The sequence below is a fragment of the Tachypleus tridentatus genome, chromosome 6 (genome assembly GCF_004210375.1).
Source record: "Tachypleus tridentatus isolate NWPU-2018 chromosome 6, ASM421037v1, whole genome shotgun sequence".
Taxonomy (NCBI): Eukaryota; Metazoa; Arthropoda; class Merostomata; order Xiphosura; family Limulidae; genus Tachypleus; species Tachypleus tridentatus.
Genome location: NC_134830.1, coordinates 50,928,943 through 50,947,519, shown reverse-complemented (window position 1 = coordinate 50,947,519; position 18,577 = coordinate 50,928,943). Strand labels below are relative to the sequence as shown.

General features: G+C 33.6%; 1 protein-coding gene across 4 annotated transcripts in view; it reads right to left on the bottom strand.

The window, feature by feature from the left end:
- Positions 1-2,897: 2,897 nt before the first annotated feature.
- The window catches only part of LOC143252467 (tubulin gamma-1 chain), a 33,321-nt gene continuing 17,641 nt past the window's right edge, over positions 2,898-18,577 (bottom strand). For 3 of the 4 annotated variants that reach the window (XM_076504636.1, XM_076504637.1, XM_076504638.1), the window contains exons 7-11: positions 18,092-18,241; positions 17,080-17,232; positions 8,842-9,003; positions 6,956-7,147; positions 5,636-6,100 (exon numbers count right to left, since the gene is read on the bottom strand). In XM_076504636.1, the coding sequence (XP_076360751.1) occupies positions 6,080-6,100; positions 6,956-7,147; positions 8,842-9,003; positions 17,080-17,232; positions 18,092-18,241 (678 nt within the window). In that variant the 3' untranslated portion in view covers positions 5,636-6,079. Of the gene's footprint in view, positions 3,214-5,635; positions 6,101-6,955; positions 7,148-8,841; positions 9,004-17,079; positions 17,233-18,091; positions 18,242-18,577 lie in introns of those variants that run through there. The other variant, XR_013029006.1, reaches the window with a different exon arrangement.

Sequence of the window (18,577 nt, the reverse complement as noted above, 5' to 3'; positions counted from 1 at the left end):
TATATGTAAAGTGAGTGTTACATTCTATTGTAGTTGAGAATATTAAAGGTAATTACAATGAGATTGAATATACTTGGGTTTATGTTAGTGTATATAAAGGGAAAAGTTTATGATGACCACCAGATGACACTAATGAAATTAAGATTTCAGCTGTTAATAGTCATAATCATGGGTGATTTTGATTTCAGACATTTTGATTGGGAAATGGTAGAGGTATATTCATGGGGGAGGTTTTGGGGGAATTGTTCAGGTTGGTTTTCTTCACCAGTTAGTCAGAGAATCCACTAGGAATAATGCTATTTTAGATTTATTGTTAACTTACAATATAGAAATGATCAAGAGGGTGGAAACTGGGAAACGTTTAGGTACAAGTGATCATTGCTCTATTTAATTTTATGTTTTGCTGCACATGAAGATAAGTAACAATATTTTGATAACAAATTTCGTAGATGTGGAACAAGAATTATCTGTTACAAATTGAGCAATGAGTTATTTGAAGACACTGAGCAGATATAGAATATTTGTAAAGATAAATTTTTAAACATTCAAGGTAAGTATATTCTTCATAGAAAAAAAGGTAGCTGGAAGTAAAAACCTGGGTTGGCTCACAAAGTTTAAGAGACAAAATTTAAAAAAGCATCATAAATTTAAAAAAATAAAATTTACTGGTATGACAGAAGTGTTGGAAGATTATAAAATATCATGAAAATTATTGAAACAGGAAATTAGTTAGTTTTTTGAGCAGAAACCAAAATTGGAAGTTAGCTAAACTCCTCTTTCCAAGGGAGGTGATAAAATTGTCCCAATAATTATAAACCTTAGTGTTACAACAAATGTGAGAAAAGTTTGTTAAAAGACACTTTGCAAAGTCATTTAACAAAGTTTAGAATTTTATTGGATTGTCAACATGGTCACACTAAAGAAAAACCTTTTCTTACAAATCTTTTGACATTCTTGTGTAGATGAGGGTAAGGGTGTAGATATCTGGATTTTCATAGAGCATTTGCCAAAGTGCCACATAACAGCTTATAAAATAAATTGTCTCTATATATGTGAAGGACAAGTTAGTGAAGTGAATAGAAAAAAAAATCAAAGGGTTATTTTAAATGGAATTCAATCAAACTGGATTAAAGTTGCAAGTGGTGTAACTTAAGGCCTTTGCCCTTTTTGATTTACATTAATGACATAGATGAAAGAATGGTTAATAAATTACTGAAACTTACTGATGATATTACAGTCTTGGATGATGATAGCTATGAAGAGGATGCTACTTCTTTACAAAAGGTTTAGATCATTTGGTTTGTTCAGCAAATCAATGGAAGATGGGTTTTAATTATAATAAATACAAGATAATGCAATGGATTATCATAATTTTAATTATATGTATACTTAGGATGGGAATATCCTCAACAGTGTCATGAGAGAAAAGGATCTTGGTGTAATAGTCAACCAGTCTTTAAAGCCATCCAAGCAGTGTGCTGTTTGCTAGTGGTAAGGCAAATAGAATTTTAGGTTGTATCTACAGAAATACTAAACACAAGTCTAAAGAGGTTATAAATTCATTGCATAGCTCACTGGTTAGACCTCATTTCAGATATATGTCCAGTCTTGGGCTCCTTACCTTGGGAAAGGGTTCAGAGAAAGGTTACTAGAATGGACAGTTTCTCATACAAGGAGAGGCTGAAATCTCTCAAGTTGTTTTCTCTTTAAAAAAATTGGTGAGGATCTGTCTGAAGTGTTCAATGAGATAATAAAATGATGCTTTTTTTTCATATTTAACAGTGACAACAGGAGGCTATGGGACAAAAAATTTGGCAGGATAAGTCACCTTTGGCTAAAACAGTTTATATTTTTCTAATAGAGTGGTTAGCCTTTAAATGTTGTAGAGGCACTAAATTTAAATACATTTAAGAAAAACTTTATAAGTATATGAATGATAAAAGTTGGCTTTAAATTTAAAGTTAGTTAAGTGTCGAACAGCAAAGGTGGTCCAATTGGTTCCATGTTGTCCCAAAACGTTTTATGTTTAATTTTAAATTTAGTTATTCATTAGAAAGAATTTCTATAACATGTGAAAAGCTTATAGTTCACCAAGTAAGGTTTTTGGGAGTATAAAATAAACTATTTGAACAATTTAAAACATCAACTAGTGTAGTGAGTAGTTAATTGACTATTAAATCAGTGAAAGATCACTGATATGAGTTTCACTTTTGAAATAATACTAGAGTATTAGACAAACACAAGATATCAAGTAAACGTTTAGTCAATTATCTGTGAAGTTAGGTAAATTGCTTGGCTATCGTTAAGTATGAAATTCAAATGAAGTAAAAGACTTTATAATCCATGATGATGAGAAAACTCACTTGTAGAGAAAATTATTCTTTGTGAACCTGACAATGACTGAATAAGATTGAAACGTTGTTCACTCCTCTATTAGTGCTTTCTCTGCCCATACCAGCCATTTTCAAATGTATTAGTAAAAGACTTTCCTTTCATTATTGTGTTTTAACACAAAGCTACATAGTGGGCTATTTGTGCTCCGTCCACTGAAGGAAATAAAACCTCCGATTTTAGCTTTAAATTTATTACTGAACCACTCGGGAGGATTTAAGTAGATTGTATATTTCACTGTTTTACTGATTATTCATAAAGAAATAGCACAATGATAGAAACCACTACAACCCTTGTGTAAGAAGTAGGATTATTTTGGTGAAAATAAACTTTCAATTCAACTTGAAGATAATGACAGTGCTCAAAGCAAAATGAAGCTACAACTAATTATTTCTAGAGCAATGGGATAAATCCACTTTATAACAGAAGACCTGATATTTATTAAAGTAATACTGTGTTTCTTTGAATACTTGAGTTCATAAGAATGAAACAGAGACTGGACACAATTTAAAAGACAAAAAGCATAATCTTTATTATACTTGAACACACAAACACATGCAACTTGCTTTGCATACTGGAAAGTCACCTGTACTAGATTGTAATTATTCTCTCAAACTGAGCAGCTGAAATCCTATATCAACATTTAAATTCAACATTTTCTACAACGTGAGCAACATCATACTCAAGTGATTGGCACCACCATATGGCTGGTCATTCTCATACAAGCATGTTGTAAGCTGTAATCTTGAAATACCACCTAATCTATCACTGAAGACATAGCTGTCTGCATTCTTGCAAAATATACAGCATTACAACCATGTCCTATCCATGGGCAAAACAAGTATGATAGCAATAAAATGACTGAAAAACACAAAGCTAACATGAAATGCATGTGACAACTTTCCTGATATGTTATATGAAAACTGCATATCCTTAGGATGACTGCTTAATTTAGAATAATATTACATTAAATCTAAAAAGTAGAAAATGCACGGTAATTTGATATATCACATATGTAGTGGGATTTGTTGTGTATACAAATCTTTTTATGTTAAAAATTGAACAAAGTATGATGGCAGTATATTTTCACATTCGTGATATTTGAGAAACACATAGGTTTAAAAAAACCAATTGAACACAAATATATAATACTTTATAACCTGAGCACTTTTGACAGTACATTGGTAAAAGAGCCTACTGGTTAAATTCAAAGAACTTACTGGTGGTAAGTCAGTCAAGTCCAAGGTTTCTGTTAAGGTAATTTCTAGAGTATCACTATGGATTAAGCTAGTATCTAATTCCTTCAACCATTTACCTGAAAAATAGTCCCTCAGATACATAATTTTTTTTTTTTTTTGTTAATCATAATTTTATGGTAATCTTTTTCTTACATTTAATTAATGATCTAATAAGTTTAATATCTATGAATATCAACTGTATAATTAACAAAGTAACTCTTTACAAGTTTAATGTATCATTTTTGCATGAAACAGAATTGTTCAAGGAACATCACACAAACTCTGATGAGGTAGTTTTTCGTTTTAGGTATCACTTAAAAGGGAATTTTAATATCAATAGAGAAAAATACATTTTTTATAAATACAAGTAGGCAGTTTGAATTAAAAGGGTATTCAATGAATGATTCATAGTGGCAAGAGCTATTGTATCTATTCAGTAAGTGATTAGCAACAGAATTCTTTAAATTTATTTGTGATACAATAGCATACAATTAGCTGGAAATTTGTTGTTGAAATGTTATCTGAACTTGCATCTGACTTGTATCAAAGTAAACATACATCTGGGAACATTATAGAAGTAAACCAAGATGTTATAATTACCTGGAATGGACTTCACGTTATTTTCAGCAAATAATCCAAATAACTTGCTGAATAAAATAATATTATAACACTGGTGTTAGATGTGAGGTCATTTTGGTGAACATATAACAGAACTCAAATTCAAATTTGAAAATGATCACAAAGTCTAAAAGTGAGTTAGGAAATTGCTAGAGAATCAAAAACAATGGGAATAAGAGCAAACAGTAAAAAAATTTAAAAAATCCCAAAAAAGTGAAAAAATCTCAAATAACGTGTTTTAATGAAGATTACACATTGTTAATGTAGTAAAGGCAGTGACCTCAAAGAACAAAAGTGCATAATTCAAGATATGCCATATCCACTCTACAAGAGATGATAAACAGCTAATGTGCCTTAACACTCCAAACCAAAAGATCCAAATTTGAAACCAGTTATACAGTGAAGTAAGAACAGTACAGAAAACCTCATAATAAACATCCACATAGCCAGGTGAAACTATATCAAACTGTTAGATACATCCATTACATAAAAGATTTGAAGGTATTTATAACGAAATGACGAGAATAGAAACAAAATATATAACCTTAAATGCAAACAAAGCATGTGTACTTTGTGCTAATCATATGGAACAACTGCAGTTTCTGAATCCCACGATTGACAACTGAAGACCAAGTTCCAGATTAATGAAATGTTTCTTTAGGCCAAGCAGCATTACCCATGAGAGATCACTTTCATTACAACCTAGGTGGAGCTCTAACCTTCAGATACCACCTGAATAACTGTTGAAGAACACCTTTGTTGATATACTCTTCAGCATCATTTGATCAATAAGTTTAATCTCTTGTGATCAAGTTAGGTATTTTCAGTGTTGCAAGATACAAAGCAACTTCCAAGTCAAGCAGAATCTAATTATCTTTAAAACATATCCCAGTTATGCCTTTCTAGTACGAGAGATTTTCAGCATTGAGTAGCAATTCCTATCGTAAATGTCAAATTAATTTCAATATGATTATTGTTTTTACCTCCAAATAAATCCATGTAAACCAGTGTAATTGAAGTACGATCGCACTGTTGATAACACTATAATCAATGAAATACTAGTGAGAGAACAATTCAGAGAAAACTTAATCCATCTTTCTTAAGTCATGAATCACTTTTAAAACAAGTAGAATTATTATTTAGAAGAATGGCATTGACCAGTCATGCCATGTTATACAAGTTTTTATCATGCTTTAATTTTATAATTGGTTGCCTGAATTAAAAGCTAAATTTCCATAAAGATGTGATTTAAGTTTCATAGAAAACATACTGATGAAAGATCTGTGAATTAGCAAACATGTTTTTAAACTCTACATTTATCTTTAAGTTGTACCTTATTGTACAGGATGAAAGAACCAGATAGTAGAACCATTCAGATACAGACAATGTTTACATAAAAGCTTCATTATTTATTTTACATCACCTTCACGTCATTCAAGTCAAAGAAGCAAAACTATGCATGACTATCTAATATTAAACAATTTTACTCGGAATTCATAATATCAGTTTGTTACATAATATTGAACAGAAAATTCCTAATAACTAAGTAAGCTCAGTGTACATAGAGTAGTCTTTATAATTACATAGTAAGTGTATAATTATTTTGTTTAATAAAACACACACATGATGTGTTAAGTGAGCCAAATTATGAATAAACAAAGCAACTGTCATTACAATCTCTATTGAGTTTGTAAAACTTAAGTTTCCTTTAATGTTTTTAAAGAAAGAAATTTAAGTCAAGCAAAACACACAGTATTGAGGATTAATTATGTACACTTACTATAATACGAAAACAACTGTACAAAAACTGAGACCTTCCTTCAACGTTGTAGTCAGTTAACATCAATACCAGCCTGTAAAAAAAAAAACAAGGAATAAACGAGAATTTGTAGTCAGTATTTGAATTATAACAACAAATCTTTAAATAAAAGAAACCAGTTAAAAATTTCCTAAAACTTCATAGAAATATAATTACAATGAAAATATTTTTCAGAGGTAATACTTGATAACAATGTTAGCAACCAGTTCAACTATAGTTTCCAAGAATTACTTTTACAAATTTGTAACACAACCACTACACTTATCTAACGTGTTTCTTCATGCTTGGTTTAAACAATCACAATAACACGACTTACAAAACAAAATCTTTTACATTCACCTGTATTTTCCCACCCACTAGAATTAGTAAAAGCTGAGTTTCAAATTGGTTATTATTATTATTTGAGTGAAATAATTTTAGAAAACTCCACCTAGTGGTAGACTAATTTACACGATTGTGATAAAGACACAGAAGATGAATTTGATTGAAATGTAGTTAAATTATGAACAGTAAAACCTGAATAGAGCCACAACTAGTTTCATACTGTTCTCCTAAATGTTTACTTTAAGTATTAACAACCTAGTCAAGGAAACGAGATGAGGTTTGGTACTTTTGTATGAAGCAAAACCATTTAGATTCCAGAAACAAATGATATTACATGATCTGGTAAATCAGAGATATACATCTAGCAAATTTACGGGTAGGTCTTGAGAGGTCATGCACAAATACAAATTTAGTTACAGATTGTGTGATATAGCAGCTCCAAACTTCACAAAGTAATTTATAAAAACACAAAGTTTACCAAAAATCACAAAATAAACCACCCATTTGTTTAGTGTCCCAGGTAAAACAAACCACACCTTGCCTAGTGACCATAATGAAAACTTACTTGCTGCATTCCCCATGTCAGATAGTCTGGTTTGGTAGCTGCAAGATACTCATCAATTAACTGCTGAACTACTTCCCTGGAAGAATCCAGTTCATCCAGATTATCCTGAAAGATGGCCTCTTTACGAAACTGTTCCAAGAAAGCCTCACGTTTCCGAAGCTTGTCATACTGCCGTAATGTACGATCGAAGAGCTACCCACAGATGAAGAGTCAAGTTATAGATACAACAATGAACAATTTCTCAGGTGGCACATACAAATTCCACAGATATACTTATAAAATCAGTTATATTTTGTACATGAAATATGTGTTGTGTCAGGAAAAAATGCTACACCTATTTTTGATACAACTATTTTTAAAATATAACATTAATAATTGGTAAAATTTGTATTGAGGTTACAGGTATAACATGATATATGGAAGTTTTACTTTTGAAAATGAAGTATTAATAGAAACTTTAAAAATTTTGTCGTAATGAATTCATTATTTAATTTCTGGATGACTACAAAACCTGTTTAGAAGTAGGATACTTCATATATTGTAGCTTTCATTTGACACTACACAAAACCAGCACACATTCTCAGGTAACTCTAAGCTCAATAACATAATCGAGTTATCTATTCAACTACAGCTTTAATAAAGAAACTGTTCTAATTCACAAGTTTCATAAATAGTTCCACCAGAAGAAAACTTTTCTTACTTTCAGATTGCCCATTTTTATTGAACTATCTTCATAAAGAAATAAATATAATATGGAGAATCAAATAAATAAAAAGAAATACCTTTAAGCATTTGGGGAGGAAAAAAAAACACACCATAAAGAAACAATAATAATGATTTGTGAAGAAAGACAAATTAATTAAATTCAGTGAATATAATTAAAAACCCTTAGAGATACCTAGGTAAAACAACAGAATTTAGTACACTGTGATAACTTCTAGCAAAATAGAACAAGACAGATATAACATACTCCATTAACATCATTTGTGTGTTGGGTCAGTGTATAATGACAGAAACACACCTATGATAAACATTTATTGCAGTGTAATAGAAGAATAAGTTATAGCTCCTGTAAAATATTTTTTTATTACAGACTTGTGAAAGACAGACTTTCCATTGTTTACATTGTGCTAAATATGCAATAAGTACATAGTTTTCACCATTACTGATTCATAGCATTAGTTAACAGTACTGTAAAAACATTACAGGGGTACAGAAAGAAACAAGATAAAAACATACAACACAAACAATGTAGCTGCTTATTTGTGAAGTGTGTTTCCAAACAATTTATACACATTAACCCTAAAACAGCAGGAATGTTGTAGGTAGCAGCATCAACTGATGGTGGCCACCATTTAAGGGTTAATGCATGTAAAGATACACTTACAAGTTTATAAGTGAGAATATTACACCCCGTTCACTGAATGCAACTTTCACTCATTATGCACAAATATATATTCTTTGTCAAATTATGTAAGATACTGATTACCTTGATGACATGCTTTTATTCAAAACTTTACTTGTAATTACCCAGTAATTTACACGTATTTATGTTTAAATTTAACTGGACAACAGAGTGTCTTCTTACCAGAAGCAGACTCCCATACTGAAATAATCTTTCTAAGATAAGATGATATAATGGATATTGTTAGAGGTTGAACTCAAATTATTATAACAACCATTATAAAATGTCTAGCCATGCACTGACAAAAGACAGTAATTTCTTGTGGTAGATAGTTGTATTCTACAAGTTTTGAGTACTTCTGAATGTTTTGTCACAACAGTTTAAATAATATTTTAATTACCAATATTTTCTCATTTTGGCTGCACCTTTCTTTTTTTACAGCTATGCTGTGTTTGATTAGATAATTTGTTCCTATACTTACTGAGGAGATGCTGGTGTGGTTGGCTAGCATTAAGCCACTCACTCTGTGTGCTGTTTGGATGTATGGAGATTTACGAGATAGGGCTACTTGAATACTAGCAGGCCCCCAAGGTATGAACTGGGCCAGCTTCCTCTCTCTTATTCGTTGTAAACTTTTGTGTACCTGTAGCAGAGAAAAGAGTTAAACTCATAAATAACAGATGTACAGCTACCAAATGGATAAAATTATATAGTAAGATAGAATATAAAAATCCATGTCATGGTAGTTAACAGACAAAATCAGCTAACAATAAACCTATTTATATTTTTGTACTCAAGAAGTATTGTGAAGATTAAAATATCAGCTGACAGCAAGAAAGTCATATATTTACATCATGATGACAATGAATTTACACTATTATACAGTCAGTATTGAAAAAAAAAAAAAAACAAACATCTTATTTAAGTGCTACATAAACATGACAGGTGTCTAAGAATTTTGGAAACACTTGAAAATTCCTACTTGAATAAACATTTATTACAGACACATGGTTTGTTGCATGTAAGACAATAATGTTAAACTTTTTATTTAGAGTATATAACACAGTTTTAACATATAAAATGTCCAGACATTGCCTAATTGACGACCAAGTGTGTCGTGTTTTGCAATACAGCAGGAGTAACCTACATGAAGAGTTGTTGTATGCACTGACTGTGGAGACACTTGTTCCTCCTCAAATAAAATGTCTAATCAGTGATGTTGAGAAAACCCACTTGTAGAGAAATATATATGCAAAAACGGCTTGTTTGGGTTGAGAAAATATTTTACATAGAAGAGAGAACAACGTTTCGACCTTCGGTCATCGTCAATGTTACTGGTGACTGCTCAGACATTGGGACTGTACCTCACATGGTATAAAATGTTTAAGCATTAAAAATATACAAGCTCAGATAAAACCAATTAACAAGATATAAGAACAAGGACACTTGTTACAACAAAGGTAACCTGATAAAAAATAAATTAGACATCTTGAATTTGTCAACAAACAGTGTGAAAACTAAAAGCCAGCCAAGGAAACTTGTATTTTATGATCATAGGGTTGGTTGGTTGGTTTGGAGTTTTATGGCACAAAGCAGCTAGGCTATCTGTGCCAAACATCTGGTGAAAAGTTAAAATTAAATTTAGTAAAATTCATAAAAGGAAATTAATGTAAAGCAAAACATAAATAGCATAAAACTAATGTTTACATCTAGTCTACAGTAGTAAGAGAAAAACTAACAGGAAGGCTAACACATAAGTTTAAAAACCACTGTCAGTCCCCTGAAGTTGGCCTTTCCAGTCCTGGTTTTGAGTTGTTTGCTATTACAGCCATTTTCTAATTTCAAATCGAACTAGATGGACTTTGATTCTTAAAAGGGAACCACATCAAAAAAAGGTGTAATGTATAAATTAAAAAACTTAAATAGCATTAAAACGATTAATGGTCTTTAAACAACTGAAAACATTACCAAGGTGGAGAGTGTCACCATCACCAATAACACTGTCTAGCATTATGGATAAACCTTGGAATAGACATGTTTAAAATGGTGTCTTTGTTGTCATAACTATGGCAAGACAATAAAATATGGCTTATTGTGACTTGAGTGTTACACAGACAACACGCTGGTGCATCAGTTCCAGGTAAAAGAAAATGATGAGTTTCAAAACTGACCAATGCGTAGTCTAGTTAGAACAACTTCCTCTTTACGATCCTTACGGAAGCAAGATGGCCAAAGTCCATTATAACATTGCTCACTCAAACTTGACTGCCAGTTGGCATGGAGCTGAGCCTTGAATACAGGACCATAGTCCATGCATGGAACAAGCACAGCTGTGATAGTGCCAGTGTAGAAAGATTTAGCTGTGGTTTTGGCAAGTTCATTCCCATGAATACCAACGTGGCCCAGTATCAAGAAAAACAGAATAGAAGTAGATGTTAAGGAGAAATGGGCCAGTCGGTTTTGAATATCAGCAACAACAGGATGTGAACTAATGTGAAGCAATTCCAGGGCCAGTAGAGAACGAAGAGAGTCAGTATAAATAGTGCAGTTTGAGTATTGCTTAGCTTCTATCTGATCCAGGGTAAGAGAAATCGCATATAGTTTAGCAGTGAACACAGAAGCTGCAGAGGGGATTTTGTGCACAACCACCGAAATAAAACAAACCACGTCAGAGCACACACAGTCACCCAATTTCAAACCATCTGTATAATAGGAATGGAAGGATGGTTCAAAAGATGTTCAGCAAATAACAGATAGTATTTCCAATGGAGAGTGTCTGCTTTTCTCTGATAACTTCAAGATAGGTCACATTTGGGAACTATAAAGCCATGATGGGATGGACTGACCAGTGGATACAGCAGTGTTATCCAAGGACAGACCCAATTCATTCAACTGTGTCTAGATAAGAAGGCCTAAAGGAGCAATGGCAGATCATCTGTTCTGAAAAAGGATGGCCCACCAAGGAAGGAAAACACAACCCCAGGTGGGATGCTTTGGTAAGGAACAAAGTTTAGAAACATATATTAAAGGCAGTTGCAAATGGTGGAGATGTAGAGGAGGTTCATGAGACTATGTATAAGTTCTGAAATGGGGAAGGTCAGAAAGCCCCAGTGCAGAGCCAAAGTCCTCGATGACGAATGGGGTCTAGCATCTTTAAGGCCAATGTTTTGGCAGAGCCATAGACCGGTGATCCATCGTTGAGTTTCCATCGAATAAGAGCACTATACATCTTTAGCACAGAACATTGATCAGCTTTCCAAGTGGCAGAAGAGAGGACACAGAGGATGTTCAATGCTCTTTTACATTTGACCCATAGCTGCTTGAGGTGTGGTATAAAGGTCAACTTATAGTCAAAGATAAGCCCCAAGAGCTTTGTCTCAGGGACCACAGGCAGCACAACTTTACCAATACGAAGTTCAGGATCAGGGTAAGTACTCACTGGCAGCAAAAGTGCATGCAAATGGTTTAAGAGAGAGAGAAAGATGTTAAAGCCGTTTACTGTGGTCCACTTCAGTAAACAATTGAGGGCAGTCTGTAGCTGCTGCTCAATATACCTCATATTCAAAGACTGACATGAGATGTGAGAGTCATCGTCAGAGCCCATTTGCAACAGTAAGAGAGAGTTGTTCAGTGATGGCATTAATCTTTATACTGAAAAGTGTGACACTCAAAACACAGTCCTGAGGGAATCCAAGTTCCTGAAGAAAAAAATGTGAAAGTGTTGAACCCAAACAAACTTGAAATCTCTTGTCCATTAAAATTTTTTTTAATAAAAAAATGGGCAAATGGCCACATAACACATATATATGGAGGTCTTGCAACATGCTATACCTGCATGTTGTATCATAAGCCTTCTCAATGTCAAAGAATATTGATACAAGATACAAAATTTCTCTGACATTTCAAGTCAAATTAGGTGGTCCACAGTGGAGCGCTGTTGTCTGAACCAACAATGGGTGGGCAAGAGGAGGCTGTATGATTCAAGGAACCAAACGAGATGAGCATTAACCATTCTCTTTAAGGTCTTACAGAGAGAGCTTGTCAAAGCAATTGGATGGTAGTTTGAAGGAATCTTGAGATTCTTCCCAGGTTTAGAGAAAGGTAGGACAATAGCCTAGCACCAGGCATCAGGAAAAACATTCTCCTACCAGATCCAGTTAAAAACAATCAGAAGAATAGTAAGAGAAGCATGAGATAGATGGCACAGCATTTCATAGCCTACATCATCAGGTCCAACCGATGTACTGCCAGAATGATGAAGGGCAAATTTGAGTTCTACCAGTGTAAAGGAACAATTATAGCCATAGAAACAATCAGCTGAAAAGGAAAGAGGTAATCAATCTGCTTGAGTCTCGATGGCTAAAAAGGTGGAGTAAGAAACAGAAGTGTTAGATACCCGGCAAAAGCTTTCACCTAGAATATCAGCAATGCTCCGGGTATCAACTACTTTCTGGCTATCAGAGAGCAAGATCAAGAGGGGGACAGAATTATATCGTCCACTGACCTTTCATGTCTTGTCCCATATGACTTTGGAACTGGTGATAGAAGATATGCTGATTGTAAACTTAATCCAAGATTCCTTCTGGCTTTGATGTTTTATCCACCAAGCATGTGCACAGGCCTGCTGGAAAGCGATGTGGTGCGTGAATGTGGGATACCTACGAAAAGTATCCCAAGCCCATTTTTGAGTATATCGTGCCATGTGTCAGGCAGGATTCCACCATGGATGAGGATACTGTGGAAAACATGTTGAGGTTTTAGGAATACATTGAGCAGCTGCTTGTATAATACAGTCAGTTACTGCTGCCACACAATTGTCTACTGATGGCTTACAGACAATGGGCACAATCAAGTTTTGTGGGAGCAGTAAAAGAGGAACACTTTGTTTGATCCAGCTTTCACCAGGGAACATGGGTCAGGTGGCACTGACCATGGCCAGTCTCTCAAAATTATAGGAAAATAATCACTGCCTCGTGGATTATTGTCAACCCTCCTTGAAAAGTAAGAGAATAGTGAAAAAGAGCAAACTGAGGGATCAACAGCAGTAAAGAACTGACTAGGTGTATGAAAATAAGTATAAGAACCAGTATTGAAAAGAGAAAGGTTGTGACCAGAGAACATATGCTCTATGGAGCAACAACACCTATCAATATCAGCACTTCCCTAGAGGGGATGATGTCCATTAAAGTCTCCAAAGATTAAAAAGGGAGATGGCAACTATTCAATGAAAGCATCAAGGTCTGATTGATCATAGGTCTCTTCAGGCATCAGGTAGAAAGAACAAACAGTAATGGTATAACCCAAGGAAACATGAATGGCAACAGCCTCCAAGGGTGTGTCAAGTGGCAAAGTCAGGACAGGCATGTGCTGATCAACCAACAGTGCCACCCCTCCATCACACAACCTGTCATTTCTGTACAAAGAAAATCGTCAAAAGATGACTGTATTGGCAGGTGTCAGAAATGTTTCCTGCAAAGAAAGACATATAGGATGGTAGGAAGAAATCAGTGCTTTGATGTCATACAGATTAGAACATAAACCTCAACAGCTCTATTGTATCAAGGTGGCCAGTTTTATTTATGCACAACTGAATTGGGTGGAGAACCCTTCTGTTTACAACCATGTCTTTTTTCTTTACTGTCTTTATTTGAGGGAGGTCCATCAACCTCCATGGATCCTGCCCTGTCTTAAATGAGCAAGTCTTTGCTGTTGGAAGAGAATTCTAGCAACTGAGGACATTAACGAATAGTCATTTTGTATCTTAGGGTGAGAGAAGAAGACGTATCTGAAGAAATACCCACCCAGAACCAAAGGAAGTGGATCTCGATATTTGCTGAAATGTATGTAAGAGACAGAGATGTCTGTTGAAGATGATTCATCAACTTTTTTAACCATGGAGGTCAAAAGACTTTTCATTTGGTTTGAGAACGATTCTTTTGAAGGCAGAGAGATCCATCTGTGCTCCTACTGTAATAGTGGAATGAAATGCAGCAGCATACGTCCGAGATGAAGTGGTGAACAGAAACTTGTGAGCCTCAGGATAAGTAACGTAATGAATCATTTTCAAACACTGCACCCATTTCTTTCAACTATTTTGGGCAAGAACAAAAGTAGGATGGGAGAGAGCCACTGCAGTTGACTCAATGAGGGTACATTTCACACTCATAGGCATCTTGGACCTTGCCACCGCAATGAGCACACATCAGGGAGCCACGACATGATGTCTCTGAGTGACTGAACCTCTGACACTGGAAACATCAGAGAGGGTTTGGAATGTATGGCCATATCTTACAATTAAGATAACGTGCCTTGATGGTAGCAGGTGGAAGTGGTGATGTAAATGTCAGAATGAGGACATTAGATGGCATTGTAATTCCATCTTTGCAAGTGGAGATACACCTCACTGCAGAAACTCCTTGGATGGAGAACCAACCAGAATCTCTGACTCGGGGATGTTCTTCAAATACCTCACAACAATAACTCCTGTCTACAATGTCTACAACACCTGTTGAGAACTTCCAATACTGGTACTTGGTTGACCCTAGCCCAAGTGGACCAGCCAAATGACTCAAGGGGTCCACCCATCTGCAGGAATTCAAAGCCAAGATGGTATATGTTAGGGTTGGACCCCTCAACCACCAGGATCTTCTCCTCCCCTTTGCAGGTCACCACGCATGGCAAACACGTGAGTGGATGTTTAGGTCCCAGAGGAGGTTAAACTGAAGGAACAGAACCTTCCCTGAGAGGTCTTCCCACCACATTCAGGAATCCACACTGAGTGGGTGACCATTGGGACAAGTACTAAACTAACAAACAGAACAATGGACACAGCAATACTGTATTAAATAACATGACTTTACAGTTTCAATTTATTCTGTTCTGGCTTTTCTAAAACATATCTTTTATACAATTGTATTTAAACAATTTTGAATATGGAAACAAGCAAGTTACAACTACAGCCAGTATAAGTTTGAGGTGGAATGCTATGTACCAGAATTGTGTGTTGACATAGTTTAGTATTTTATAGATAGGGTGATGCTACCAAAAACTGATTTTTTTTTTAAAAATAAGAAGAGTATGTAATACCCCTTCTAATGCAGAATATTTACAAACTTGTACCATAAAGACATGTCCAAATTAAAAAGTTAGAAGTTCTAAAAAACAGTATCCCTTATCCTTAATGACACTGGAAAGCAAATAAATGTGGGTCAACTTGGGATATTAGGACCATTCAGAAAGAAACCTGCAATAAATCATATCATAAATCAACAACAAAAACATGAATTAAATATATATTTCTCTTTTGTTCCTTTATAGATGACTTCATATTGCAATATGGACCATATTCTTTTATCCTAAGTAATTCTAGGTTCGTAGCTTTATGTACCTATTTGTAATTAAATTTTATCATTTTATCGCCTTTTGAATTGTGACTAAATGCTGCCCATGCCATCGTAAATCATTTTGAACATGTGCAGCTCTAGTTATGCTACTGAACAGCTTTACCCATGAGCTACTACACGTAGTATAAGAAGCTTACATGTTTGCCTTGTGAACCATTATGTTACTATTTATTTTACTTAATTTAATCTTAACCTCAAAATATCCTTATTCCTTTACATTTTAGTTGCTTTTATAATTATACATAAAGAATGAAAAACAAGAAATAAAACAAAATACTTATTCAATATTTTTTTCTTGCTCTTGGTAGTTAACCCTAATTCTTTTCTATTGCAATTCATAATTTTCATTCAGTTAAATAATGCACCAATCAACAGAGACTAATAACATGAAAAACTTAGACAAATTCCTGTAACTCTCAAACATTCCATGTTCATCCAAACTATCCATTAACTTTCTCACAGGAAAGTTGCTTAAACTCCAAATGAAATTGACTATAATCTGGACAGAACATGTCACAATATAATATATCACTTGATAGATGAAAACATTGATTTTCTATTTGATAACACTGTAACCAAACAAAGGTGAAGACTAATAAGTGCAATTTATTTAAACAATGATGATTTTATAGAGTAAGTTATATTTACTTTCGTTCTTTTTCAAGGAATGGTGATCTAATAGGAATGATGACATGCTAAGAGAAGATGTATCATGTGTCACACTATGGTAATTCAGAATTTCTCAGAAAACTGCCTTGTAGAGTTAAGAATGTAACACCTATATACTATTAAAATATGAATTATTAGTTAAGAGTTTATGCTATTCCAACTGGTAAAACAAAAAAAAAATGTTGAATGTAAGTAAACTATCATGTGCAGTGAAGGATACCCAGGGCAGTAAGGTTAATACTAAGTACAATTAATCTTTCCTTTAATACTAGGCCAAGTACAATAACTTTAGAAACAGTCTTTACTGTTAGAGGTCATTAGGTGACGAGCGTACAAGATGGAAAGTTGCAAATGACATGTGCCAATAAGTACAAATCTTTGTCTGAACTGTGATATTGGCGATCACAAGCTAATACCTTGTATACGTCTTTGGAAGACATTAATTTGAGAAGGGAATGAAAGGAAGACATTAGTAACTTAATAAGCAAAAACTCTTATTTTGAATTCCAAGCTCCAAGAGTTAAGAAAGGTTTATTGTTTCACTTTGATAAAACTTATGACAAACACAAAGAAAAATTATGTTAAAATAAAAGTGTGTTATTCTTGGTGAACCTTACCAATGAAATCATACTTCTGTCTATAAATACCTGAGTTGGATCGACCTCTCCCTGAATAATATTTAGGATACTTATATAACAATGGTTAGCATTCCGGTCATGAGTTGTGGACACCATCATATTCTTAGGCTGAAGAAGTCTTCTCATTACATCAAGTACTGTGGTTTTCCTGATTCCAGCTACCTGAAAAAAAAACAAAAAAAAACTTTTCTTTTTAAGAAATAGACTTAACTATTTTACTGGTAATTATTTTTTTTATACATGAAACAGTTATTTCAGCCAACACTTTATTACCATTTCATGAGTAATCACTCAACTTATTAAGCAAGATAATGATAAAATTTCTTGATAAAAGATTTCACACACTGGTTCTGTATAACCCATTACATTACATTTTGTGCTCTGCATTAAACTAAATGTTTTTAACCAAACTAAGGATGATGAATTGAAAGAATTTTAGCAAAATTAAATAAAAGTTAAAATTGCAACACAGCATCTTGGAATATTAAATGTTAGGTAATTACTAGAAAGAATGCTCTTAGTATTCATGTTCAATACAAGTTTAAGAGACACTTACTATGGCTGGTTTCAGTGGCATCAATTGTGGTACAACTCTACAAAGAAGTTTTGAAATAGCAAATTTTACATTCATGTGGTTTGTATCCACAAATGACCACAGCAAGTTAATAGTCAAAACTACATGGCATCAAAAGACTACAGTAGGTCAACATTTAGGACATGGAGTCAAAAGATCCAAGGTCATCAGTTACAATAACTTGCAAGTCAAAATACCAGTAGGTCAACATATAGTTATTACATGAAGCCAAGATGACCAAAAATATATTTACAACAAAGAACTATACATTTATACACCACTAGATACAATTTAAATTAGAAAGTAATTTAACTTTTAAAATTAGTATTGTATAGGATACATTACCTTACAAGGAGATTTAAATCAATCCACAATAACAAAATATGATTTATAGATAAGTTATTTTTCATAGAATTGTGAAACACAACCTGTTGTAAATTTTCTTACTTCTTGATCAGTTGTTAATGGGGTATACCCTGTCATAAGGAAATGAAGACGAGGCGTAGGGATCAGAGGCGCTATCAGACCAATTAAATCATTGTTCATGTAGCTTGGGTAACGTAAAGTTGTGGTACTCACAGACATAATGGTGGATACCTTGAAGTAAGAACATTTCACACTTCACATGATATACTACAAGTATGAAAATATTCACTAGTAATCTAAACGAACAAATGTGTATGTTATGTCTTATGAAGTAACTTCATAGTTGAACAGGTAACTGGCAGTAAACTTTCAAAAACAATTCACTGTATCATAAAAAAAATATTTTTATCTATAAATTTTAATTAAAAAAGTTTTATCCACTTCTGCTTATCACATCCATTTCTGGGTATATCTCTTTCTTTATAATAATCTCTGAAAAGTAAAATAATCTACATTTTTATTTCAATATCTAATAGATTTTTCTCCAAAAACAATAAAATCTTCAAT